A 22904-nucleotide genomic window follows, 5' to 3' on the forward strand; every position below is an offset into this window, starting at 1 on the left:
GAATGCAGGTCAGGAAGCAATAGTTAGAAATGGACATGGAACAAAAGACTAGTTCCAAATAGGGAAAGGAGTACATCAAGGCTGTATATTGTCACCCTGCTTATTTAACTTCTATGCAGAGTACATCATGAGAACTGCTGGGCTGGAAGAAGCACAAGCTGGAATCAAGATTGCCAGGAGAAATATCAATAACCTCAGATATGCAGATGTCACCACCCTTATGGCAGAAAGTGAAGAGGAACTAAAAAGCCTCTTGATGGAAGTGAAGGAGAGTGAAAAAGTTGGCTTAAAGCTCAACATTCAGAAAACGAAGATCATGGCATCTGGTCCCATCACTTCATGGGAAATAGATGGGGAAACAGTGGAAACAGTGTCAGACTATTTTTTTGGGCTCCAAGATCACTGCAGATGGTGACTGCAGCCATGAAATTAAAAGACGCTTACTCCTTGGAAGAAAAGTTATGACCAACCTAGACAGTATATTCAAAAGCAGAGACATTACTTTGCCAACAAAGGTCTGTCTAGTCAAGGCTATGGTTTTTCCAGTGGTCATGTATGGATGTGAGAGTTGGACTGTGAAGAAGGCTGAGCGCCGAAGAATTGATGCTTTTGAACTGTGGTGTTGGCGAAGACTCTTGAGAGTCCCTTGGACTGAAAGGAGATCCAGCCAGTCCATCCTAAAGGAGATCAGTCCTGGGTGTTCATTGGAAGGACTGATGCTGAGGCTGAAACTCCAATACTTTGGCCACCTCATGCGAAGAGTTGACTCATTGGAGAAGACTCTGATGCTGGGAGGGATTGGGGGCAGGAGGAGAAGGGGACGACAGAGGATGAGATGGCTGGATGGCATCACAGACTCGATGGACATGAGTTTGAATGAACTCTGGGAGTTGGTGATGGACAGGGAGGCCTGGCGTGCTGCAATTCATGGGGTCGCAAAGAGTTGGACCCGACTGAGCGACTGAACTGAACTGAAGGGGTGGAAAGGAAGTAGGAGAGTGTGACGGAAGCCCCCTGACAGCTCTGAGTCGCCCCACATGGAATCCTGAGGCTACAACAGCCCATTAGCGGAGATGGCCAGACTTTGATACTTTTGTCTGGGTGGTCATTGGGGCCACCCCAACAGGGGAGCTACCTTGGACAAGGCGACGCTACAACAGAGTCCTTGGGGGCGGGGGCAGAGTGCTGAGGACTGTCTGCTGTGCTTTCCCTGTGGTTGGTGCAGCAAATCCATCCTTGAAGGGAGATCTGAGTGATAGGAGAGCAGTAGGGAGGCGGTGGTCACTAAGAGCTTCCCAGAGGGGTGGCCTGCCAGCTGTCACCTTGGTTGGAAGGAGGGGAGCTGGAGAGCAGACTGAGGGAGGATGTGACTCACCTCCATGCTTGGGGGAGCTGGAGGTCTGGATCCCTGTTTCCAAGGGACATCATTTGATTCCGTTAACACCCAGGGAGAGAATATGCAGCTCATCCGTGCCAGGCAGTGGTAGTGGGGGTGTGGCTCTCGTTGGATGTAGGTCATGGTGCTTTTACCTCCACTCCCTCCTAACTGCTGCACCCCTATGACCCACTGTCTGCACTCCTTCTGGACTGATCTTTACAAAAACAAATCAGATATGCAACTCTGCTGAAAACACAAATTAGATTAAAACCCCAGCTCCTTCTTTGCCAGGGCCTGGGAGTCCCTCTTTGATCTGCCCCGCCCACACTCCCATGTCACCTCCTGAGTTCACCTGTGGGTCACCCAGCCCCAGGCCATGCCCAAGTAGGTCAGCCTCAGGGCTTTGGCAATTACTGCTGCCCCTGCCTGGAACCACTTTCCCTCCGGATGTTCACAGAAGCGCTTCCTGTGAATTTATTTAGAAGGCCTCAGCTCAATGTCACCTCCTCCAAGAAGCTTTCTCTGATTATTCACTTGAGGCATTCCTTTTTCGTATTTACTCAGTAAATATTTATGGAGCACTCACTATGTCCTGGGCTTCCCTGGTGGCTCATATGATAAAGAATCCCCTTGCAACGGGGGAGACCTGGGTTCGATTCCCGGGTTGGGAAGATCCCCTGGAGGGCAGCATAACAACCCACTCCAGTATTCTTGCCCTGGCGGGCTACATTCCGTGGGGTCGCAGAGTCGGACACGACTGAGCGACTAAGCACAGCACAGCAGCACCATGTCCCTAGCACTTTTCCAGGAGGTAGGGATAACAGAGTGAGCTAGAGAGTCCAAACCTTGTCCTCTTGGAGATTATACTATACTGGGAAAGAGATCAGTACTCAAGTGTAGATTAAAACAAAACACGATTTCTGAGAGTGCCGTGAAAAAGCGAGAGCAAGTTAAGGCGACAGCGTGTCGGGGTCGGGGTCTCAAGCTCACTGCCTCCTCACCCCACCCACGGTGAGGCTCTGGGAGAGGGAAGACACCAGGGCTGCGGGGACGGTTACCTGGGCCCCACCCTCGAGGGCGGATTGGGGCAGCGCCGGGCCAGATCCCCGCCTCGGCGCAAGCTCGCGGTCGCCGCCCTGGAGGCGCGCTCGCTCCCGGGAAGGGCGCGCCTGTGCGGGTCACCAGGTGAGGCGGCCGCGCGGCCTGGGGGCGGGGCCGGGTGACGCCCCGCCCCCCGAGCCGTCCATAAATGCGCAGGGCGGGCGGTCCCCGCGGTGAGCAGCGCTGCTGGCAGGTGGCCTGGAGGTTGGCTCGCCCCGCGTCCCGTCCGCCGCGCGCCTGGGTCGGGCCGGGCTCGGAGCCCCAGCCATGCTGTTCTGGCACACGCAGCCCGAGCACTACAACCAGCACAATCCCGGCAGCTACCTGCGGTAAGGCGCCCGGGCCGGGGTCCGCGGGCGGGGCGCCGCCTGACGTCCGCGGGCCGGGAAAGGAGCGGCCGGGCCGGGGATCCCGAGCGCCCTCGCCGCCTCCTTGCTCTGTGCCCTTTGGGGACTGAGGGAGATCTGCCCAGACTCCCGCCTGGGACAGACAGACCCGATGCTCGGAGTTGCGGGCCAGCGCGCGAGGCGGGTTTCCAGAGCCTAGTGCTCGTGGGGCTACTCCCCCGACGACCCCGGGCGGGCGCGGAGCGCACATCTCTGGGTCTCAATCTCCCCGGGGTCTTTCCACCTCTGCGTCTCTCCTCTCCCCGCTCGCGTCGAAGAGGAAACTTCCTGCCGTCGGTCTGGAGCTGTCCCGGGAAGTCTAGTCCCCTGCTCTTTGCCCCTCTCCGCCCGGGTCCCTCTCCGAGCCTCGCGTCCTCTCCAGTGTCCTTGGTCCGCCCGAGGGGCGAGAGAGCGGCGAGCGCGGCCCTGCGTTCCGCCTAGCGGACCTGCAGCGGGGGCGGGCGGGGGCTCGGGAGGGACCGGGTGCCCTCTCCCACTAGGTGGTCTTGGTATGTGGGTCCGAGGCCCGCACGTTGATTGCCCTTGATGGAAATCTTTCTTCTTCTGCAGGGATTTGACTAGTGCTCTTCAGAGGGAAAAGTAAGTCCTGCCTGTTTTGCAAAGTTCTCTCTCCCGTCCCCTTGAAGGAAGTGGCACCCCCGTTAGCTTCAGTTCCTGGAGGATTGTTTTTCCCTGTTGTGCAGCTGGCTGGGTACTAATGGGCAGTCATTTCACTTTCTGAACTCGCCTGAACCAGCTTTAGCCTGTCTTTATTTCCATCCTAGTCACAGTTTATGAAATGTGCCTAATTTAACCCAAAGGGCATTTGATGTGAGCTCACAGAAAGTGAACTGTGGGCTAGACCACCTCACAGAGAGAGCTGTCCTGCCTGCTTTATTTTATTTTTGACCCCCAAAAGTTCCAGCTCAGATTTAACAGTATCGGTGATGTGGAAATCCTAGCTTTGATAGATATTTGTCCAGTACTCTTCTCTGAAGACAGCCCAATTCCAGCAGGCAAAGGAATGGTTGGGAATAAGTTGTGTGTCTCCTGTGTTTTATTCATGGGCAAGAGAGGTAGGAGATGGCATAAGCCTAGGGTTTTAATTAAGGACTTATGTCTCACAGCAGACCATGGTGATCCACCAGAGGCAGGCTCCTCTGGGAGGTGTTAAGCCCACCAGGCAGATTTTTTTTTTTTTCCCTGCATTGTGTGGTATATGGAATTTTAGTTCACTGACCAGGGATTGAACTCAAGTCCCCTGCAGTGGAAACCAGGAGTCTTAACCACTGTACCTTCAGGGAATTCCCTACTGGGCAGATGTTAATCTCTGGCAGAAGACTGTGTCCATTCACTTACCCGAAATGCTACAATGGAATACATTTTTATTGTATCGCAGGATGCAATTTTAGTTGTAATTTTGCCTCAGTTTTAGTTTGTAGCGATTCAGTTTGTTACCATACCTTATAAATGACTTTGAAGGTGACCCTGAGTGAAGAAGTGAGTGTATGTAAAACTTCCTGGACACTGAGAATGTCATCCCTTTAGGGAATAATTCTCCTCTTGAACTAGAGGTGCCGTACTTTAAGAGTTTGGTATTGCATTCATCCTGGTGAGGTGGTTGTGAATTGGGGTAAAAGGTGCTATAAGGCCATGTGGGTTTCTGGGGTCATATGGGGACCATGGATAAAGACTCATTTGGTCCACACTCTCTCTTTTTATGTTACTTCTTGGAAGCCAGGACTTCCACACTTGGAGAAGTTGACCTTGATGGATGCAATGGGCAGGGTCCATGAACATGCCCCTGGTCCCCCTAGAGTGAAGAACATCTTACTCTTTTGCTTGGTTTGTGCATTTAATTTTGGTCATCTCGCCACTGTGCAGCATTTCTTCAAGTTGTCTGACCTTCCTGGGGTAGTGGGCTGTACTCCTTTCTTCCCTACTTCTGTGTGATGTTCTGGTGACTTTTATTCCTCAGCAGATAAGGATACCAGGATTGAAATAAGATACTGTTGAGTGATGGCTCTTCCCCCAACCCTGGCTACCCCTGCCTTTTTTTTTTTTTTTTTAATTTAAAGACAGCAGCCCATGGATTATTAACTTAACATGGTCTGGGCAAACATGAAATTTTGCAGTTCCCCGGGAATCAGATCTCTTTGCTTCTCCCCCATTCCTGGATAACCACTTAGACTGGGCATGTGCCTCAATCTGGACAAGGGAAAGCATGAGGTGGGGGACCCAGGGCAGTGGGTGGTGGCAGGGGCGGCCCTCCATACGGAAGGTTTCTAGGTGAGCCACAGCTGGTCTTTTCCTTCTGAAAGTTGGTCTGACATGCTGGGGTATGTGCCTGGCTTGTGTTTTAGATACTTGTGTATGGTGTTGTATGAGGAATAGATTGTATCAGTGACTCTGCTGTTTACATAGTGAAGTGGGGTCAGTGAATCTGATTCAGCACCCTGGACACTCGCAGGGTGGAGGCTTATCAAGATAAGGGCACAGGACCTTTTTTTTGGCGCCAGTGTCTATGCTCTAATCTCTTCATAATCCAGAGAGCTTAACCAAGTCCCTCTTGCTTGCAAGTCATTCATGTTCTCAAAGATTTTGTTTTTCCTTGGGGATGCACTTAAAAAAGCACATCTAGAAATAAGTTCTCCAGTCCTAGACTGATGTGAAGCTGAATTTTTGGATCTGATGGGAATTTTTGTTTAGAGGTGGAGGAAAAGAATCTTTGAGCATCTCAGTATTTTCCATTTGGATGAGAAAACTGAATTGAAACCATGGTTGTTCTTGTTTTGCAGTTCAGAGATATTAACATGACCCTTAAAATAAGGTTTATGGGCCAGGTGTCCTTTCTTTTTAGAAGTGTGGAAGTATGTCTCAGTTTTTATGAGTGAAGTAGACAGTTTCTGTATTTGCATGGTTTACAGAGCCTAGAGGACAGGATTGTCTTGGTCTGAGGTGTGACCAATAGCTAGAAGAGTTTATTTAAAAAATAAAATATTTCATTCGAGTTCTTGTTATAAAAGCCAGACACTTGTGGATGGAAACCACGTGACATCTGAATAATCTGTCAAAGGTCACAGAATGAAAGTAGAATCATCCAGGATTGGTCTCCTCCATTGGGAAGCATTTTAGAGTATTTGTGATGTCGTTTAGGAAGCTGAACCTGCTAGGTGCGCTAGGCTGGGCTGTGTTGCCATTGATGCTGCCCGAGGTTGGCCGCTTAGTCCTGCCTCTGCACATTGGCTCTGGGGGCCCTGCTCCTGACCCCTCCCTCCTGTGTGTTGCAGCGACGTCCTCGCTCTGCCCATCTTCAAGCAAGAGGAGCCCCAACTGTCCCCTGAGAACGAGGCGCGCCTGCCACCCCTGCAGTATGTGCTGTGTGCTGCCACATCCCCAGCTGTGAAGCTGCACGAAGAGACTTTGACCTACCTCAACCAAGGTAGTGCTGGAGCGCCGGGCCAGGGTGGAGCCTGGGGGCTGAGGGTACCACCCAGCAGAGGGGAGTTGACCTGAATGACTCATTTGGGCCTGTTTCCTCATCAGGGTGGGAGAGATGGGGTTTGGGAAGGGGTTTCTGGTGTCAGATGGCATCTGTTTCCTAGCTGTGAGACTTCCTAGCCTCAGTGTTTTCTTCCCCCAAAGTGGACACATCAGCTGTGTCTCACTCAGGCCAAACAATGTTTCACATTCCTCATGCGGGCCCTCCAGGGAGCAGGTGATGCTCGGTGAGTGGCGGCCATAGTTATACTTGCTGTTTGCTGGGGCCGCACCTGGTGCCCTTTCCTGGACATAGACTGAGCACCTTTGATGTATGGGGTCAGCTGCCCTTTCTGGAACTGCACCTATCAGTGATGGGAAGGCCCATCCTCGAGGCTGGATTCCACATGTGCCAGGCAGGAGCCCTGTGTAGCAATGGGGACGAGCGTGCTCATCGTGCCCTGGGAGAAATGGCATGGGGTTTGGACTTTGCATTCCCATCCCAGCCCTCCCCAGCTCTGTGACTTCCCCTCGGAGCCTCAGTGTGTTCACGTGCAAAATGAGAAGTGTTAATTTGTGACATTTGAGAGAGTTAAGGTGTGTGACGTGCAGTTTCCATTTCTGATGTTCTTTATCGGGACACGTGGACCTGTGGCCTAACCGATGACCTTTCTGTGGTTTTTGTGTGGTTATGTGTCTGCATTGATTGTCCTTCCTCCCTGGATCACCTCTCAGACCCTGGCATCCAGTGGAATCATTGCCCCCCTGTTTGGAATGGGAAGAGCCCAGGAGCTGGGGGATGCAGTGCTTTCTGGAGGGAGGTGGTGGCGGGGGCAGCAGTGTGGTTACAATTTATCCTACAGGGGCAGCTTCCTTTCTGTAGAACTTTGACTCCCTGATTTGGAGAACGGAAGTCCAGATGGGGCGGGGGTGGGATGGAAGACCAGCCTGCCATCAGGCTGACCTCTGACAGCTCAACCTGCCTGCTTCTGGGCCAGGAACAAGCTCAGAATTAGCAGGTGGCTCTGTGTCTGCCTCTGGATGTGGCCAGGGGATGGGCATGCTTATCCCTGTGAGTGGCTCAGTGGCCTCAGTGGGTCCCCAGCCCAGGCTCAGGCAGCTCTTGGGCACCCAGCTCAGGCCCTGAGATCTATGTTCCATCTGCTGAGGCCGGTGACCCCTGATGGCAGGTGTCCTGGCTGGTGGAAGAATACCTCTGTGTGTCTGTGCTTGTTTGTGGAATGGCTTTGGCCATTTTCCTTTCTCTTTCATGGAAGGTCAGATGCTACCAACTTATGTACCTTCAAGCAGCGGCTGTCCTCCCCTGGGCCTCTGCGCTCTTGCCTAAGTGTCACATGAAGAAGCTGGGTGATGTTTACAGAGCGCAGGGGTCTGGGGTGGTTCTTGTTCCTGGCCTGTCACGGGGTCTGAGGCCCTGCTGGGCCTGCTGCTGGTCTGGTGTGCCCACCTCTCCCACTGCTTCCCACTCTATCTGTAAGGCCTTTATTGTTTCCGGTACCTCCCCTCCACTCCTTCCCTCCTTTCTTTAATCAGTCACCTTTGGGCAATGTTTGACAGTCAGCACTCTACCTCTTTTAAAAAGGAGTTATCCTTTGCTCAATATAGATAAGTTGAAAGAGAGGCTAAAAGAGCTGCCCAGGGGTTAATTTGGTGTATTTACTTTAGATCTTTTTTAGTTATATGTGCCCGATTATTGAAAATAATACATGTTTATCAAATAGGTAACTAATAAGAACCTGCTATATAGCACAGGAACTCTATTCACTGTTCTATAGTGGCTTATATGTGAAAGGAATCTTAAAAGAAAAAAAGTGGATATATGTATAACTGATTCACTTTGCTATACACTGGAAACTAACACAACGTTGTAAATCAACTATACTCCAATGAAAATTTAAAAAAAAGAAAATAATACATGTTCATTATAGAAAACTTGGATCATTTAAGAAGCATAAGGAAGTAAGTTAAAAATTAAATTGAAATCTCTAATTTCACCTGAGAGCTGTTGCTAACCACATTTCTACATATTTGCATATGTAAAATTAAAATTATTACAGTGCTACAGATATGTGCCCTGTTTTCTTTGTTTACTGTATTTATGATCTTTTCTCGTGGTATTTAAAATACTGAGAACTTACATTTTCGTAATGGTTGCACAGTATTTCAGAGTTCTAGTAGCTTTGACTAGTCTCATAGTATGAATACTTAGGCTTCAGTGGTCTTTGTGCGAAATGTTGATTACTATTTTAGATGAATATAAATCAGAGGTACACTTACTGGCTCAAAGGAGTTAAGTAAGGCTTTTGCTACATCTTACCAAATTGACTTCTTAGCTGAATGTACCAATTTACAAGGTAGCCAGTAGGGTATGTTTTACTGTCTCTTATATTGGATATTGTTGCTTTTTACCTCATTAGTGAAACAGGATTTAATCTTAAACTAACATTTATATCATTGCTAATGTGGCTGAATATTTAAAAATATATTTATTGATCTTTCAAATTTTTCTATCAGTTATGTTATGTTCTTCACACACTTTTTTACTAGGATGGTCTATCTTACTGATTGTAACAGCCTACCCTATATGAAGAATATCATATATTTTTTGTGATCTATTTATTTATGTGATAATTATATTTATTTTGTGATAATTAGATTTATGTGTGAGATATATATCTTGGGGTTTTTTTCAGTGTAGATATTGAATTTCAGTGTATATTATCAAACCTTTTCAGTTTTATAAAATAAGTTTTCTTTTATGTTTAGAATGCCTGCTTACCCCAAAATCAGCTTAGTGGTTTCCTAAATTTCATGTTTCTAAATTTTTACATTGCAATGCACTTGGAAGTCTTCTGGAAATAATAGTGTCATTTAGTGATGCTTTGGCTTATTACTGCATAAAATATATTTATTTCTTTTTTTCCTTAGCCTTACCAGTGGGATTTATACTTTCATACGTTGCAGTGGAAATTCGTGATGTGATCTAACAGTCTAAGTTTATTTTTCTAAATAGTTAACCTACTAGTTGACACCTGGTTTATCTCTTAGTCTCACTGGTTTAAATGCCACTTTGAAACATTTGATAGCCATTTTCTAAAGTACTAGTCCAGAAACAGACCCTTGTATAGATGTTTGTCCTGTACACCTGATATTCATTGATTTTTGCCCCATTTTTAGTTGCACTAATTATAGCTTGAAAATATGTTTCTTAGACATTTTTAGTCACTTATTCTTAAGATAAATTTTTATAGCCATTGAATCTTCCTTCTATACTTAAATTTTTTTAATGAGATTGTGTGCTTTATAAAGTTGTTTTTTGATTTTATTAAATACTTTTTTTATAAATATTTTCTATTATAACCTCAAACACCACTTAAAATGTCTGCATGTGGATTATGATTATCTAATAAATTTCATCTTCTGCATTAGCTTCTGAGCTCATCAAGGGCTTCATTTCCTTTATCTCTGTCTTTTCCCAGGCTAGAATTCTACCCAGTACAGAACAAAAGTTGAAAGAATAAAAAACATAAGATGTCTGGATATTATTTCACTATTTTATGTTATTATTTGGGACAGATTATTGTCATAACTCCCTGGTGACTCAGTTGGTAAAGAATCTGCCTGCAGTGCAAGAAACCACCTGCAATGCAGGAGTCCCTGTTCGATCCCTGGTTCAGGCTGATCTCTTGGAGAAGGAAATGGCAACCCACTCCAGAATTCTTGCCTGGAGAATTCCATGGACAGAGGAGCCTAGTGGGTCACAGTCAGTCTGTGGGGTCCCAAGAGTCTGACCCAATTTAGTGACTAAGCTGCTGTTATTCGCTCACTAAGTTATGTCCAACTCTTTGTGACCCCATGGACTGCCACACACCAGGCTTCCCTGTCCTTTACTGTCTCCCGGAGTTTGTTCAGATTCATGACCTTTGAGTCGGTGATGCCATCCAAGCATTTCATCCTCTGTCACCCGCTTCTACTCCTGCCCTCAAATCTATCCCGCACTAGGGGTTTTTTTCCAATGAGTCCACTCTTTGAATCAGGTGCCCAAAGTATTAGAGTTTCAGCTTCAGCATCAGTCCTTCCAATGAATAGTCAGGGTTGATTTCCTTTAGGATGGACTAGTTGGATCTTCCTGCTGTCCAAGGGACTCTCCAAAGTCTCCTCCAGCATCACATTTTGAAAGCATCAGTTCTTTGGCTCTCAGCCTTCTTTATTGTCTAACTCTCATATCCATACATGACTACTGGAAAAACCATAGCTTTGACTATATGGACCTTTGTCGGCAAAATGATGTCTCTGCTTTTTAATACTCTGTCTAGGTTTGTCATAGCTTTTCCTCCAAGGAGCAAGCATCTTTTAGTTTCATGACTGCAGTTACCATCTACAGTGATTTTGGAGCTCAAGAAAATAAAATCTGCCACTGTTTCCATTTTCTACCCATCTATTTGTCATGAAGTGATGGGACCAGATGCCATATCTTCATTTTTTGAATGTTGAGTTTTAAGCCAGCTTTTTCACTCTCCTCTTTCACCTTCATCAAGAGGCTCTTTAGTTCTGCTTTGGTTTCTGCCATTAAAGTGGTATCATCTGCATATCTGAGGTTGTTGATATTTCTCCCAGCAATCTCGATTCCAGTTTGTGGATTCATCTAGCCTTGCGTTTTGCATGATGTACTTTGCAAATAAGTTAAATAAGCAGAGTGACAATATACAGCCTTGATGTACTCTTTTCTCAATTTTGAACCAGTCATTGTTCCATGTCCAGTTCTAACTATTGCTTCTTGACTTGCATACAGATTTCTCAGGAGGCAGGTAAGGTGGTCTGGTATTCCCATCTCTTGAAGAATTTTCCACAGTTTGTTGTGATCCACACAAAGGCTTTAGCATAGTCAATGAAGCAGAAGTAGATGTTTTTCTGGAATTCTCTTGCTTTTTCTATGATGCAACAGATGTTGGCAATTTGATGTCTGGTTCATCTGCTTTTCCTAAATCTAGCTTGTATATCTGGAAGTTCTTGGTTCACGTACTATTGATCCTAGCTTGAAGGATTTTGAGCATTACCTTGCTAGCATGTGAAATGAGTGCAGTTGTTGAGGTAGTTTGAACATTCTTTGGCATTGCACTTCTTTGGGATAGGAATGAAAATTGACCTTTTCCAGTCCTGTGGCCACTACTGAGTTTTCCAAATTTGTTGGCATAATGAATGAAGCACTTTAATAGCATCATCTTTTAGGATTTTAAATAGATTACCTGAAATTCCATCACCTCCACTAGCTTTGTTGGTAGTGATGCTTCCTAAGGCCCACTTGACTGAACACTGCAGGATGTCTGGCTCTAGGTGAGTGACCACACCATCATGTTATCCAGGTCATTAAGACCATTTTAAAATAGTTCTTCTGTATACTCTTGCCACCTCTTGTTATTCACTTCTGCTTCTGTTAGGTCCTTGCCATTTCTGTTCCTTATTGTGCCCATCTTTACATGAAATGTTTCCTTGATATCTCTAATTTTCTTGAAGAGATCTCTAGTTTTTCCCATTCTATTGTTTTCCTCTGTTTCTTTACATTGTTCCTATAAGAAGGATACTGGAACTGTCAATTGCAAAGTCATTTAAACCATTGGATACTTGTTTCTCAGTGTAGTGTCAGTCCATTGCCTTACATCATGACTTGGATAAGGTGTGTTCCTTGTGAGTGTTCTGTCATCAACCCCAATGACTAATTTTGTATGCAGTAAAAATGATTTGAGAAGCAACGTTTGTGCTCTTCGTCTGAAATGGAGTCCTAAGGAGAAGATGTAGATAGCAATTGAAGGGAGGTCCACAAACTCCAGGCCAGCCTCTTTGTCAGTGGCCAAAGGTCACTGTGGAGACATCTTTCCTGAAGACTGGAGCCAGAGGGAAGAGATGAAGTAGGTGGTGGGGGAGGAGTCAGGAAGATCAGAAGAAAGAGAACCTCAGGCAATCTGTGTAGGGAATTCTGGCTTTGAGATAAGAACAAGCTTGCAAGCATGGCTTGTTATGAAGAGAGCTTTGGTATTTCCTACCAAAACAACTCTTAAATTTTAAATACAGTGATGGATTTTTCCAGGAGTCTTCCATGTTCATTCATGGAATAAAACTTCCGGTCCATTGGAAGGAGAGGATAGTTCAGTGACAGAAAAACCATGTCCAAAGGCAAGAATGGGCAGGGTGGGTTGCAATTATGTGTACTATTTGTGAAGAAGCCTAAGAGATTCAACGGAGAAGGAAATGGCAACCCACTCTAGAGTTCTTGGCTGGAGAATCCCAGGGACAGAGGAGCCTGGTAGGAGGCCGTCTATGGGGTCGCACAGAGTCGGACACAGCTGAAGCGACTTAGCAGTAGCAGCAGGGTTTGGAACCCAAGGAAGAGTGTGAATGACTGGAGAGGTAGACCAGAAGGCCGAGATCTCCAACTGCCTTGTTGAGGTTGAGCTGTTGGGTAGCCTCCATGGGCAAGCCATTTACCTCCCAATGCCTCTAACTCCTCACATATAAAATGAAGGAAATAAAACATCTGCTATGTAGGTAAAATGAGTTAATGCAGAAAGAACACTGAAAACAGTGTCTGGCACATGCAGGAGTCCTCAGTCCTGTCTGACTTTTTGTGACCCACCAGACTAACCCAGCAGACTCCTCTGTCCATGGGATATCCCAGGCAAGAATACTGGAATGGGTTGCCATTTCCTCCTCCAGGGGATCTTCCTGATCTAGGGATTGAACATGTGTCTCCTTCATCTCCTGCTTTGACAGGAGGATTCTTTACCACTGTGCCATCTGGGAAGCACATAGTAACCATTCGCATATTAACCATTATTAATAATAAAGTGAATATATGTTTCCCCTGTCCTATTTGAAAGCTAATGTGGTCATCACATTGGGACTTTGAATTTGTTTTATTTTTTTTTCTGTTTTAATCTTTCTTTTCCTAATTGAAAGCTTAACATAAGGTTGGTTCTAGAACTAAGAATTGTACCCCTTAGAATTGAAAGATGGTAGCTTTGGGGTAGATTCAAAGCAGGAGGAAGCCCTGCTGAACTTTTCTGTTAGTTCTTCATTCATTGTACAGCAAATAATAGACATAACCCACAGGGGACATCCTGTTCAGAGTGTTAAAATACTGTCTTTAAAACTGTGATTACAGAAAATACTGGACTCCTTCCTCCATGATGTGAGCTGTTGTGTTAGGGGTACTTTAATTGCAAGATGGGGACCCTAGGCTTTAAAATTCCCAAAGCACTTCCTGGTGTTCCCTTTTGAGTAATTCTCCTAAAATGTGTTATTCCCATTTTACTGGCTGAGAGAGGTGGCAAAGTCAGGCAAGCCTGGGGAGCAGCTGAACATTGATGTGATCTTGAAGGGAGTTCTGAAGGGGTAGGCACTTGCTTTTCCTAGGGACTCCTTCACAGGCAGGATTCTAGGCTGGTTCTTCCAGGAGCTGGGTCTGCCACTTGGAACTCCAGATGCAGCTCGGAGGGAGGAAATACTAGCTTTATAGGGGAGAAGGGCAAGAAGCAAAGGGACCATAATGGAGCCAGGAGAAAAGTGCCTTCTGGAACAGCTTCAAAACCCCATAATCAGTTTCTCCTGCCCCACCCTCATCCCTCCTGCTCTCCAGCCACCTGACCTGAGGGAATGGCCGGAAGATAAGAGCCCCCAGCAGGAAGTCTTGTTTTCTGGGATCCTAGAAGTGAGGAAACTTCTGCTCTAGGGGTATCACTTAGCCTCTAAGACCCTCGGTTTCCTCATCTGTGGAATCGAGCCAGGTTTCATTTTGTGGGTTGCCTTGAAAATTAAGTGAAGAACTAACGTCTGGCAAATAGAAAGCCACAGATTTCCCCCTCTCCCCAATTATATCTGTAACTTTAAATTTAAGGAATGAGGCAAATGATTAGTCACTTTGTTATCCTTCTTCCTTAGCTGAGGTTTTCTTCCCAGATTAATTTTTAGCCTGAAGTTTGGGAATATAAACTGAGGAAACCAAATGATCCTTGAATACATTACTTTTTATTTTCTAATGCTTTCTCCCTTATTCTTTGCTGAGTATAAAAATAGCACATATTTCTTGTAAAACAGAACAGCCAAATAGTACAGAAATTTGTACTGTAAATAACTTCTCAGATTTTTCTTAGTCATAGATTAAACCGTATATACCTAATCTTATAGTCATACATTAATCAATGTCTAATGATATAGGCACACATACATATGCACTTGTAGGAATGTGTTTGTCTCTTTTTTTTTTTTGTAAAAGATCTTATTATGTATACTATTTTGGTAATTCCCCCTCCCCCCACAAACAATGTATCCTCAAAATCTTTCCACGTGGATACATTAAAAACAAACAAACAAGCTGATCTTCCCCTGGGTCTTTCTCATCCATTGTATGGATGTTGCATAATTTGTTCTCTTGAGGAACTTTAGGATTGTTCGCATTTTTTCATAATTACACCCAGCACTCCATTGATCATCCATGTACACATATCTTTATATTTAAACAAGAAGTGAAAATATCTGTAGAATCAATATCTAGAAATAGAATAGCTGGCACAACATTTTGATAGATGCTGCCTTATTGCCATGCAGTGAAGTCAGTGGAGTTGTCCCATTTGTAGTTTTATGAATGATACTATCTGAATTATTGTTTACTTTCTCCTTTATCATCTCTCTTCCATCTCTACACATATGGAACATAAACTTCCTGAGGCAGAGACCTTGGGTATCTCTTTCACTAATACAGTGTCTGGCACACAGTACTTCTCTGAATGAATGAAGAAAGTCTTTTTCTGTACTTTTGCCAATAATTTTTAACCTTTGGTAGAGGGCTTCCCAGTGGTAAAGAATCTGCCTGCCAATGCAGGGGACACAAGAGACATAGCTTTGATTCCTGGGTAGGAAAGATCCCCTGGAGAAGGAAATGGCAGCCTGCACCAGTATTCTTGCCTGGAAAATTCCATGGACAGAGTAGCCTGGTGGGCTACAGTCCATGGGGTTGCAAAGAGTCATATGTGACTGAGCATGCACACACACATACACACACACACGTAATTAGTGGGCAAAATATAAGGTATTCTTGTTTTAATTTTCACTTCCTCAGTGATGTTGAATATTTTTTCATGTTTGGTTTTATTATTTCTATGCTTTTTTGTCTTTCATCAGATATACCCATTTTTCAAGTGGGATTTTTAAAGTCATTTTTTATTTATCTGTGTGGGCTCTTTGACGTACTCCTTTCCCGATTTGGAACCAGTGTGTGTTCCAGGTCCAGTTCTAACTGTTGCTTCTTGACCTGCGTACAGATTTCTCAGGAGACAGGTCAGGTGGTCTGGTATTCCATCTCTTGAAGAATTTTCCAGTTTGTTGTGACCCACACAAAGGCTTTCGCATAGTCAATAATGCAGAAGTAGATGTTTTTCTGGAACTTTCTTGCTTTTTTGATGATCCAACAGATGTTGGCAATTTGATCTCTGGTTCCTCTGCCTTTTGTAAATCCAGCTTGAACATCTGGAAGTTCACTGTTCATGTACTATTGAAGCCTGGCTTGGAGAATTTAGAGCATTACTTTACTAGTGTGTGAGATGAGTGCTATTTATTGTGTGGTAGTTTGAGCATTCTTTGGCATTGCCTTTCTTTGGGATTGGGATGAAAACTGACCTTTTCCAGTCCTGTGGCCACTCCTGAGTTTTCCAAATTTGCTGGCATGTTGAGTGCAGCACTTTCACAGCATCATCTTTTGGATTTGAAATAGCTCATCTGGAATTCCATCACCTCCACTAGCTTTGTTCGTAGTGATGCTTTCTAAGGCCCACTTGACTTCACATTCCAGGATGTCTGGCTCTAGGTGATCACACCTAGAGTGATCACACCATTGTGATTATCTGGGTTGTGAAGATCTTTTTTGTATAGTTCTGTGTAATCTTGCCTCATCTTCTTAATATCTTCAGCTTCTGTTAGGTCCCTACCATTTCCGTCCTTTATTGTGCCCATCTTTGCATGAAATGTTCCCTTGGTATTCTTGAAGAGATCTCTAGTCTTTCCCATTCTGTTGTTTTCCTCTGTTTCTTTGCATTGATCACTGAGGAAGGCTTTCTTATCTCTCCTTGCTATTCTTTGGAACTCTGCATTCAAATGGGTATATCTTTCCTTTTCTCCTTTGCCTTTCACTTCTCTTCTTTTCATAGCTATTTGTAAGGCCTCCTCAGACAACCGTTTTGCCTTTCTTTATCTTGGGGATGGTCTTGATCACTGCCTCCTGTACAATGTCAGTAACCTCCATCCATACTTCTTCAGGCACTCTATCATATCTAATCCCTTGAATCTATTTGTCACTTCCACTGTATAATCGTAAGGGATTTGATTTAGGTCATACCTGAATGGTAGTTTTCCCTACTTTCTTCAAATTAAGTCTGAATTTGGCAATAAGGAGTTCATGATCTGAGCCACAGTCAGATCCTGGTCTTCTTTTTGCTGACCCTACAGAGCTTCTCCATCTTTGGCTGCAAAGAATATAATCAATCTGATTTCAGTATTGACCATCTAGTGATGTCCACATGTAAACTCCAGGAGTTGGTGATAGACAAGGAGTTCTGGTGTGCTGCAGTCCATGGGGTCAAAAAGAGTCGGACACAACTGAGTGACTGAACTAACTGATGGGCTCTTTGCTTATCTGGGATAATGTGTTAGACATGTTTTCCCACACTTTCATATATTTTATTCATTTTGCTTTCATTTACTTGTTCTTTATTTTACATGGTAAAAGACCTTCTCCGCTTTAAGATCTTAATATTCACCTGCTTTTTTTTTCTGAAAAAAATATTTTTTTGGCATGGAGTGAAAGTGCTGAGTCCTAACCACTGGACTGTCAGGGAATTCCCTTTTTTGTTAATTTTTAAAAATTTATTTTAATTTTTTAAAATTCATTCTTTAATTGGAGAAAAATTGCTTTACAATGTTGTGTTTTCTGCCATACAAGAACACGATCCAGCCATGATTATACGTATATCACCTCCCTCTTGAGCGTCCCTCTCCTCGCCCCATCCCACCCCTCTAGGTCATCACAGAGGCCAGGCTGGGCTCCCTATGTTGTACAGCAAATCTCACGAGGTATCGATTTTACATGTGGTAGTGTATATGTGCTGACGCTACTTCCTCCATTCGTCTCACTCTCTCCTTCCCCTGCTGGGTCCACAAGTCTGTCCTCTGTATCTGTGTCTCCATCCCTTCCCTACAGTTCAGTTCAGTTCAGTTCAGTCCAGTCCAGTTCAGTTCAGTCGCTCAGTCGTGTCTGACTCTTTGTGACCCCATGGACTGCAGCACGCCAGGCCTCCCTGCCCATCACCAACTCCCAGAGTTCACTCAAACTCATGTCCAGTGAGTCGGTGTTGCCATCCAGCCATCTCATCCTCTGTCGTCCCCTTCTCCTCCCACCTTAAATCTTTCCCAGCATCAGGGTCTTTTCAAATGTGTCAGTTCCTCATATCAGGTGGCCAGAGTATTGGAGTTTCAGCTTCAGCATCAGTCCTTTCAGTGAATATTCAGGACTGATCTCCTTTAGGATGGACTGGTTTGATCTCCTTGCCGTCCAAGGGACTCTCAAGAGTCTTCTCCAACACCACAGTTCAAAAGCATCAATTCTTCAGCACTTAGCTTTCTTTATAGTCCAACTCTCACATCCATACATGACTACTGAAAAAAACCATAGCTTTGACTAGATGGACCTTTGCTGGTAAAGTAATGTCTCTGCTTTTTAATATGCTGTCTAGGTTGGTCATAACTTTTATTCCAAGGAGCACGTGCTAACTACTGGACCACCAGGCAATTCCTTTTTTTAAACATTTAAAAAAAAATTTTTTTTTATTCACCGGTTTTTTTTTAGAAAAAAATTCCCCCTAGTGTTTCATACTTTGGAACTTATTTTTGTATGTAAGGAATAAGGTGAATTCAACTCTGTTCTTTTCAAATAACCATCATTTGTCCCATAATAACTTATTGAACACGGAACTTTCATCTGGTAGACTATGTAGCCATAAAAAGCATGCGGTGTCTCCTTGTGTATATCCGTGAAGGATATTCAGCATGTGCTATTAAATTAAAAGAAAAAACCTTTGTTTCTGTTGTTAACACCAGTTTGGATAACACTTAAGTAACCATTCTTAGGAACTTGGTAGCAGATTGAAAGCCAGATGTTTTGGAGCTGGCTATACCCATGTTCAATTCCTGGCTCTCTGTCCTCTTGCATTACTGAAATTGTCACCTGTGTTTTCTGTAAAATACAGAACAACTTAAGGTGTTGTCTTGAGAATTAACTGAGGTATTTTTTGTTGATGTTTGTTTTCTTTTTGCTGTGCCAGTATACTTTATTTGGGCTCCATAAAATTTAGAAATGTTTTCTCAGCAAAGAATATTATAAACCAGATGACAAGACTTAGAAAAAATCCCAACAAAATAAGGAACAAATGTTTTCCCAAATGTCAATTCCTCATAATTCATCTATAAATTAATCAGTTAATAAATATACTTAGAAGTTAACCGGGGTTTTGATTTTTGTTGATTGGGTTTTTAGAATTTCTTTGTTTTTAAAACCAATCCACATTTACTGAAATAACTAGAAGGTTCCTTGCACAGATTTCTTGCAGTTCAGCATGTAGAAAATGATTTTTAATATTTCAGATGTCTTCTTTTGGTCATGCATGTCAAGCATCAGTCATGCTTTAAGCAATAGTGGACCATTTAGTTAAGCTAGAATACTTAGGCAGTCTAGTCCACAGAGTCTAAGAAACTGGGAATGATATATTAAAAATCTATATTCTGTGTTGACTGAAAAAAAACTCACAACTTAAAAACTGAGAGTTTTATTTGGCAGACTTTCTAAGGATGTGAGCCTGTTACACAGTCTCTCAGATTGTTCTGAGGGACTGCTCTGAAGAGGTAATGGAGGAACCAGGGTATATAGGAGTTTTTGCAACAAAAACCAGGTGGTGGGAACATCCAACAATTACTGTTGGTTAAAGAAAATTAGGCATCCTAAGTTAAGGAATTTACCAGTCTTCTGTGTACAGGAAGATGCAAGGGTCTGGGCTCACTGAGATCATTCCTTTGATGTGCACCTCAGCTATCTGGGGCCAGCATTCTCATCCTGAGTCCCCTCCGGGTGCACTGCTGGGGAGGGTGAGGCAGCTGCAGTGTGAGCACTTGAGGACAGTAACATCCTTTGTTTACTGATATGGCAGAACTTCCCAGGTGGCTCAGGGGAAAAGAATCCTCCTGCCACTGCAGGAGATGCAGGAGACACTGAGTTTGATCCCTGGTCTGGGAAGATCCTCTGGAGGAGGAAATGGCAACCCACTCAGAATTTTCTTGCCTGGAAAATTCTGTGGACAGAGGAGCCTGGCAGGCTGCAGTCCAGGGGTTTCAAAGACTTGGACAAGACTGAGCGTGCACACACACACACACACACACACACACACACACACACACACACGGCAGCCAACAGTTTTTCATTAACATCTAGAAACACTATATCAGAAATTACAATATGAGAACAAATGCAGCGTCCATGAAGTAACGCATGAAATGAAGTTGGCCTCCATCAGGATTAATTTAAAGAGAAGAGAGACGCCATCTGTCCTGCCATGCTGGTACATGTTCAGAGGTTGCCTGTAAATCTGAACCCAGCCTCCGCATTACCCTGAGCCGTCGAGCCCTTGTAGCTCACCCCTCCTGCTCCCTTGGGGACGTGATGATGTGGGGGGTGTTCTGGTCTTTTTTCAGTGGAGGTTTTATTATTTTTCAAGTGTTGTGAGGCCAAAAGGTAAGGAGACATTACCATGAAAAAGACAGGTCCTTACTCATGGTTCTGGAGTGGAGAGCTGTAGGGAGGGGCACCAGGGTCAGTCAGGAAGCAGAGGGAACACGGGGAGAATAAGACACTTCTGTATGGTTTCTAGGGGAAGGAGTGGGCGAGGCAGAGTAAGCAGGGTTAGGATTGGCTCTGTGGCAAAAAGGCTGTCCCTAGGTGTCTGGTACCCATCAGTCTCTGGAGCAACTGATGCAGGGGACCGGTGGCCCGGAGCATCTGGAGCATGATGTTCTGAAAGCCTAAAAGAGGAGGAGGCTGGGGTATGGACTCTGGATTGGTTGGTTTGCATTTGTAAAGCGTACTCTAGGCCTATATACATTCTTTTTGATATTCTTTTCTGTTACGGTTTATCATAGGATATTGAATATAGTTCCCTGTGCTATACAGTAGGACCTTGTTGTTTATTTGTTCTCTGTATATAGTTTGCATCTGTTCACCCCAAACTCCCAATCCATCTCTCCCCCAGCACCCTCTCCATTGGCAACCACAGGTGTGTTTTCTATGTCTGTGACTCTCCAACAAGCTTTCCTGAGCTCTTTTCTCACTGGAGCTGATCCGTCTTTCGTTTCTCCAGATCTTTGGTCCTCTTCCTGTAGGGGTCAGGTTTTGGTGTGTTCATACACTCTGAGAAGCTTCTGTTTCTAAACAGTAAATTCTCTCATCCACTGGCTTTCTGCAAAGTTACCTTTCATGTTTATGGTGGAATTCAGGCAGTGTTGAGTTTCAGCTGGAATTTTGGAATCTCACTGTCTCCTTCTGGATTTTCACACTGAGGAGATGCCTACCCTGGTTGGAGACTTTGCATTTGAACTGAAAATGCTACCGCATTTGATTTTCTCCATGTCACTTTAAAAATACTCTGCTTTTCTCTCTCTAGATTTTTAAAGGAAATATTTAACAGAATCACTGAGTTTCTTCAGAATGACCTCTGAGTGACAATATTGGTCTGCATCTTCTCACTCCCTCTTTTTGGCAGATGTCAAGTTGCCATCATTCATGAAATCTCTCAGGAGAGCAAGTGAGCATATCATCTTCAGAGATTTTCGCTGCCTCCTTTTATCATTGCCCTCCCATTCCCTTTGTGTGAAGTTCCCCAGCACTTTTTGTGTTCCTTTCACTCTCCCATCTTTTCTTTCCTTCAGAATATGCTCTGCATTCTTCAGAGATGTCTTTATCATGTTTTGGGCCCCAGTCGCTTGGAACTGTTTTGATGCCTCTGCAAGTGACAGTGTCTGGCATTCCAGATGAGCCATCATCACTCCAGGGAATGAATTTCTGGGGACCTGCGTTTTGTTCTCAGTCAAGATGCAAAGGTGGACCTAATTGCATCTTTATTAAGTGCTGCCAAGCATTCAGCAGCAGAGTTTGTAACGTCTGAGGACTCACTCTGCTGCAGTGGACTTGAGGCTTCTGTGATGAGTCTAATCTGCTCATTGACTTGACACATTCTTCAACGTGGGCAGAAAAGCTTTTGGCTAGCTTGATTTTACTCTCCCCACTCCAGAGTACCTTGGCTTTTTACTGCGCATCCCCAAGTTGCCAGAAGAAGGTCAAAGGGACTAGCCTCTCAAGCCCTTAATTCAGACCTCATTGGAATACTTCTGATCAGAGCAGCTCTGCCCCTGGTCAGTGGCTTGCGGGCTACAACTGTCTGCCTAGAGCCTTGAGAGTCCTACTCCTGAACCAAACACGGGCCCTGCCACCAGGACAGACCTTCAGTGGGCAGGAGGAGTGGTGGAGGGAGTCAGGAAGGGGTACCACGTTTAATTGACTTCACTTTGGTCACTGCAAAGGTCAGAAGCCTTATAATTTGTTTAGCATTGTGGAAAGATAGTCATGTTTAAATGGGTCTCAATAAATATTATTTCCCTCAGCCACTAAATTTGGCTGTTTGGAGGGAAGGGGAGCAGGAAAAAAGGTCAGGAGTAGATGGACCCACTTTGCTTTGTGCAAATGGGCTCCTGAGTTAGGTTTCAGGGACCACTGAAGTATAGTTAGAGTTACTAACTTAGAAGAATGTATATAACCTTTTTTTTGGCAGCGGGTGGAGGGGGAGTTGTGCCGCATGGCTTCTCTGACCAGGGATAAAACCCAGGCCCTCAGCAGTGAAAGCATGGAATCCTAACCTCTGCACCACCAGGGAGTTCCCAAAAGAATGTGTATAGAAAACAAACTTATTATTACCAAAGCAGACAGGTGGGGGCCAGGTGAGGGGGAAGAAGAGAGGTATAAACTAGGAGTTTGAGATTAACAGATACAAACTACAATATATAAAATAAATAACAAAGGAACTATACTCAATATCTTATAATAAACTGTAATGGGAAAGTATCTGAGGAAGAATAGATGTATGATATAGATATATGTATAACTGGATCACTTTGCTGTGCAGCAGAAACAAACACACAACTCTATAAACGAATATACTGCAACTTAAAAGAATGTATGTGGTTCCTGTTTTCTGATTGAGGAAAGTTTTTTGTGACTCTCTTTTTTTAAAAAAACAAACTATTTATTTACTTATTTGGCTGCACTGGGTCTTAGATGTGGCATGCAGGATCTTTAGTTGTATTATGTGAACTCTTAGTTGCTTGTGGGATCTAATTGCCCGACCAGGGATTGAACCCAGGCCCCACATTGGGAGCGAGAAGTCTTAGCCACTGGA

At 44.5% G+C, this 22904-nt stretch overlaps 1 protein-coding gene across 4 annotated transcripts in view; it reads left to right on the plus strand.

Annotated features, from left to right (window-relative positions):
- TFCP2L1 (transcription factor CP2-like 1) overlaps window positions 2667-22904 on the plus strand; it is a 69384-nt gene continuing 49146 nt past the window's right edge. For 2 of the 4 annotated variants that reach the window (XM_018061643.1, XM_018061644.1), the window contains exons 1-3: window positions 2667-2808; window positions 3436-3465; window positions 6156-6307. In XM_018061643.1, coding sequence (XP_017917132.1) covers window positions 2747-2808; window positions 3436-3465; window positions 6156-6307 — 244 coding nt within the window. In that variant the 5' untranslated portion in view covers window positions 2667-2746. The remainder of the gene's footprint in view (window positions 2809-3435; window positions 3466-6155; window positions 6308-22904) is intronic. The other 2 variants (XM_018061645.1, XM_018061646.1) reach the window with 1 other exon arrangement.

The sequence above is a fragment of the Capra hircus genome, chromosome 2, assembly GCF_001704415.2.
Source record: "Capra hircus breed San Clemente chromosome 2, ASM170441v1, whole genome shotgun sequence".
In the NCBI taxonomy this organism is placed as follows: domain Eukaryota; kingdom Metazoa; phylum Chordata; class Mammalia; order Artiodactyla; family Bovidae; genus Capra; species Capra hircus.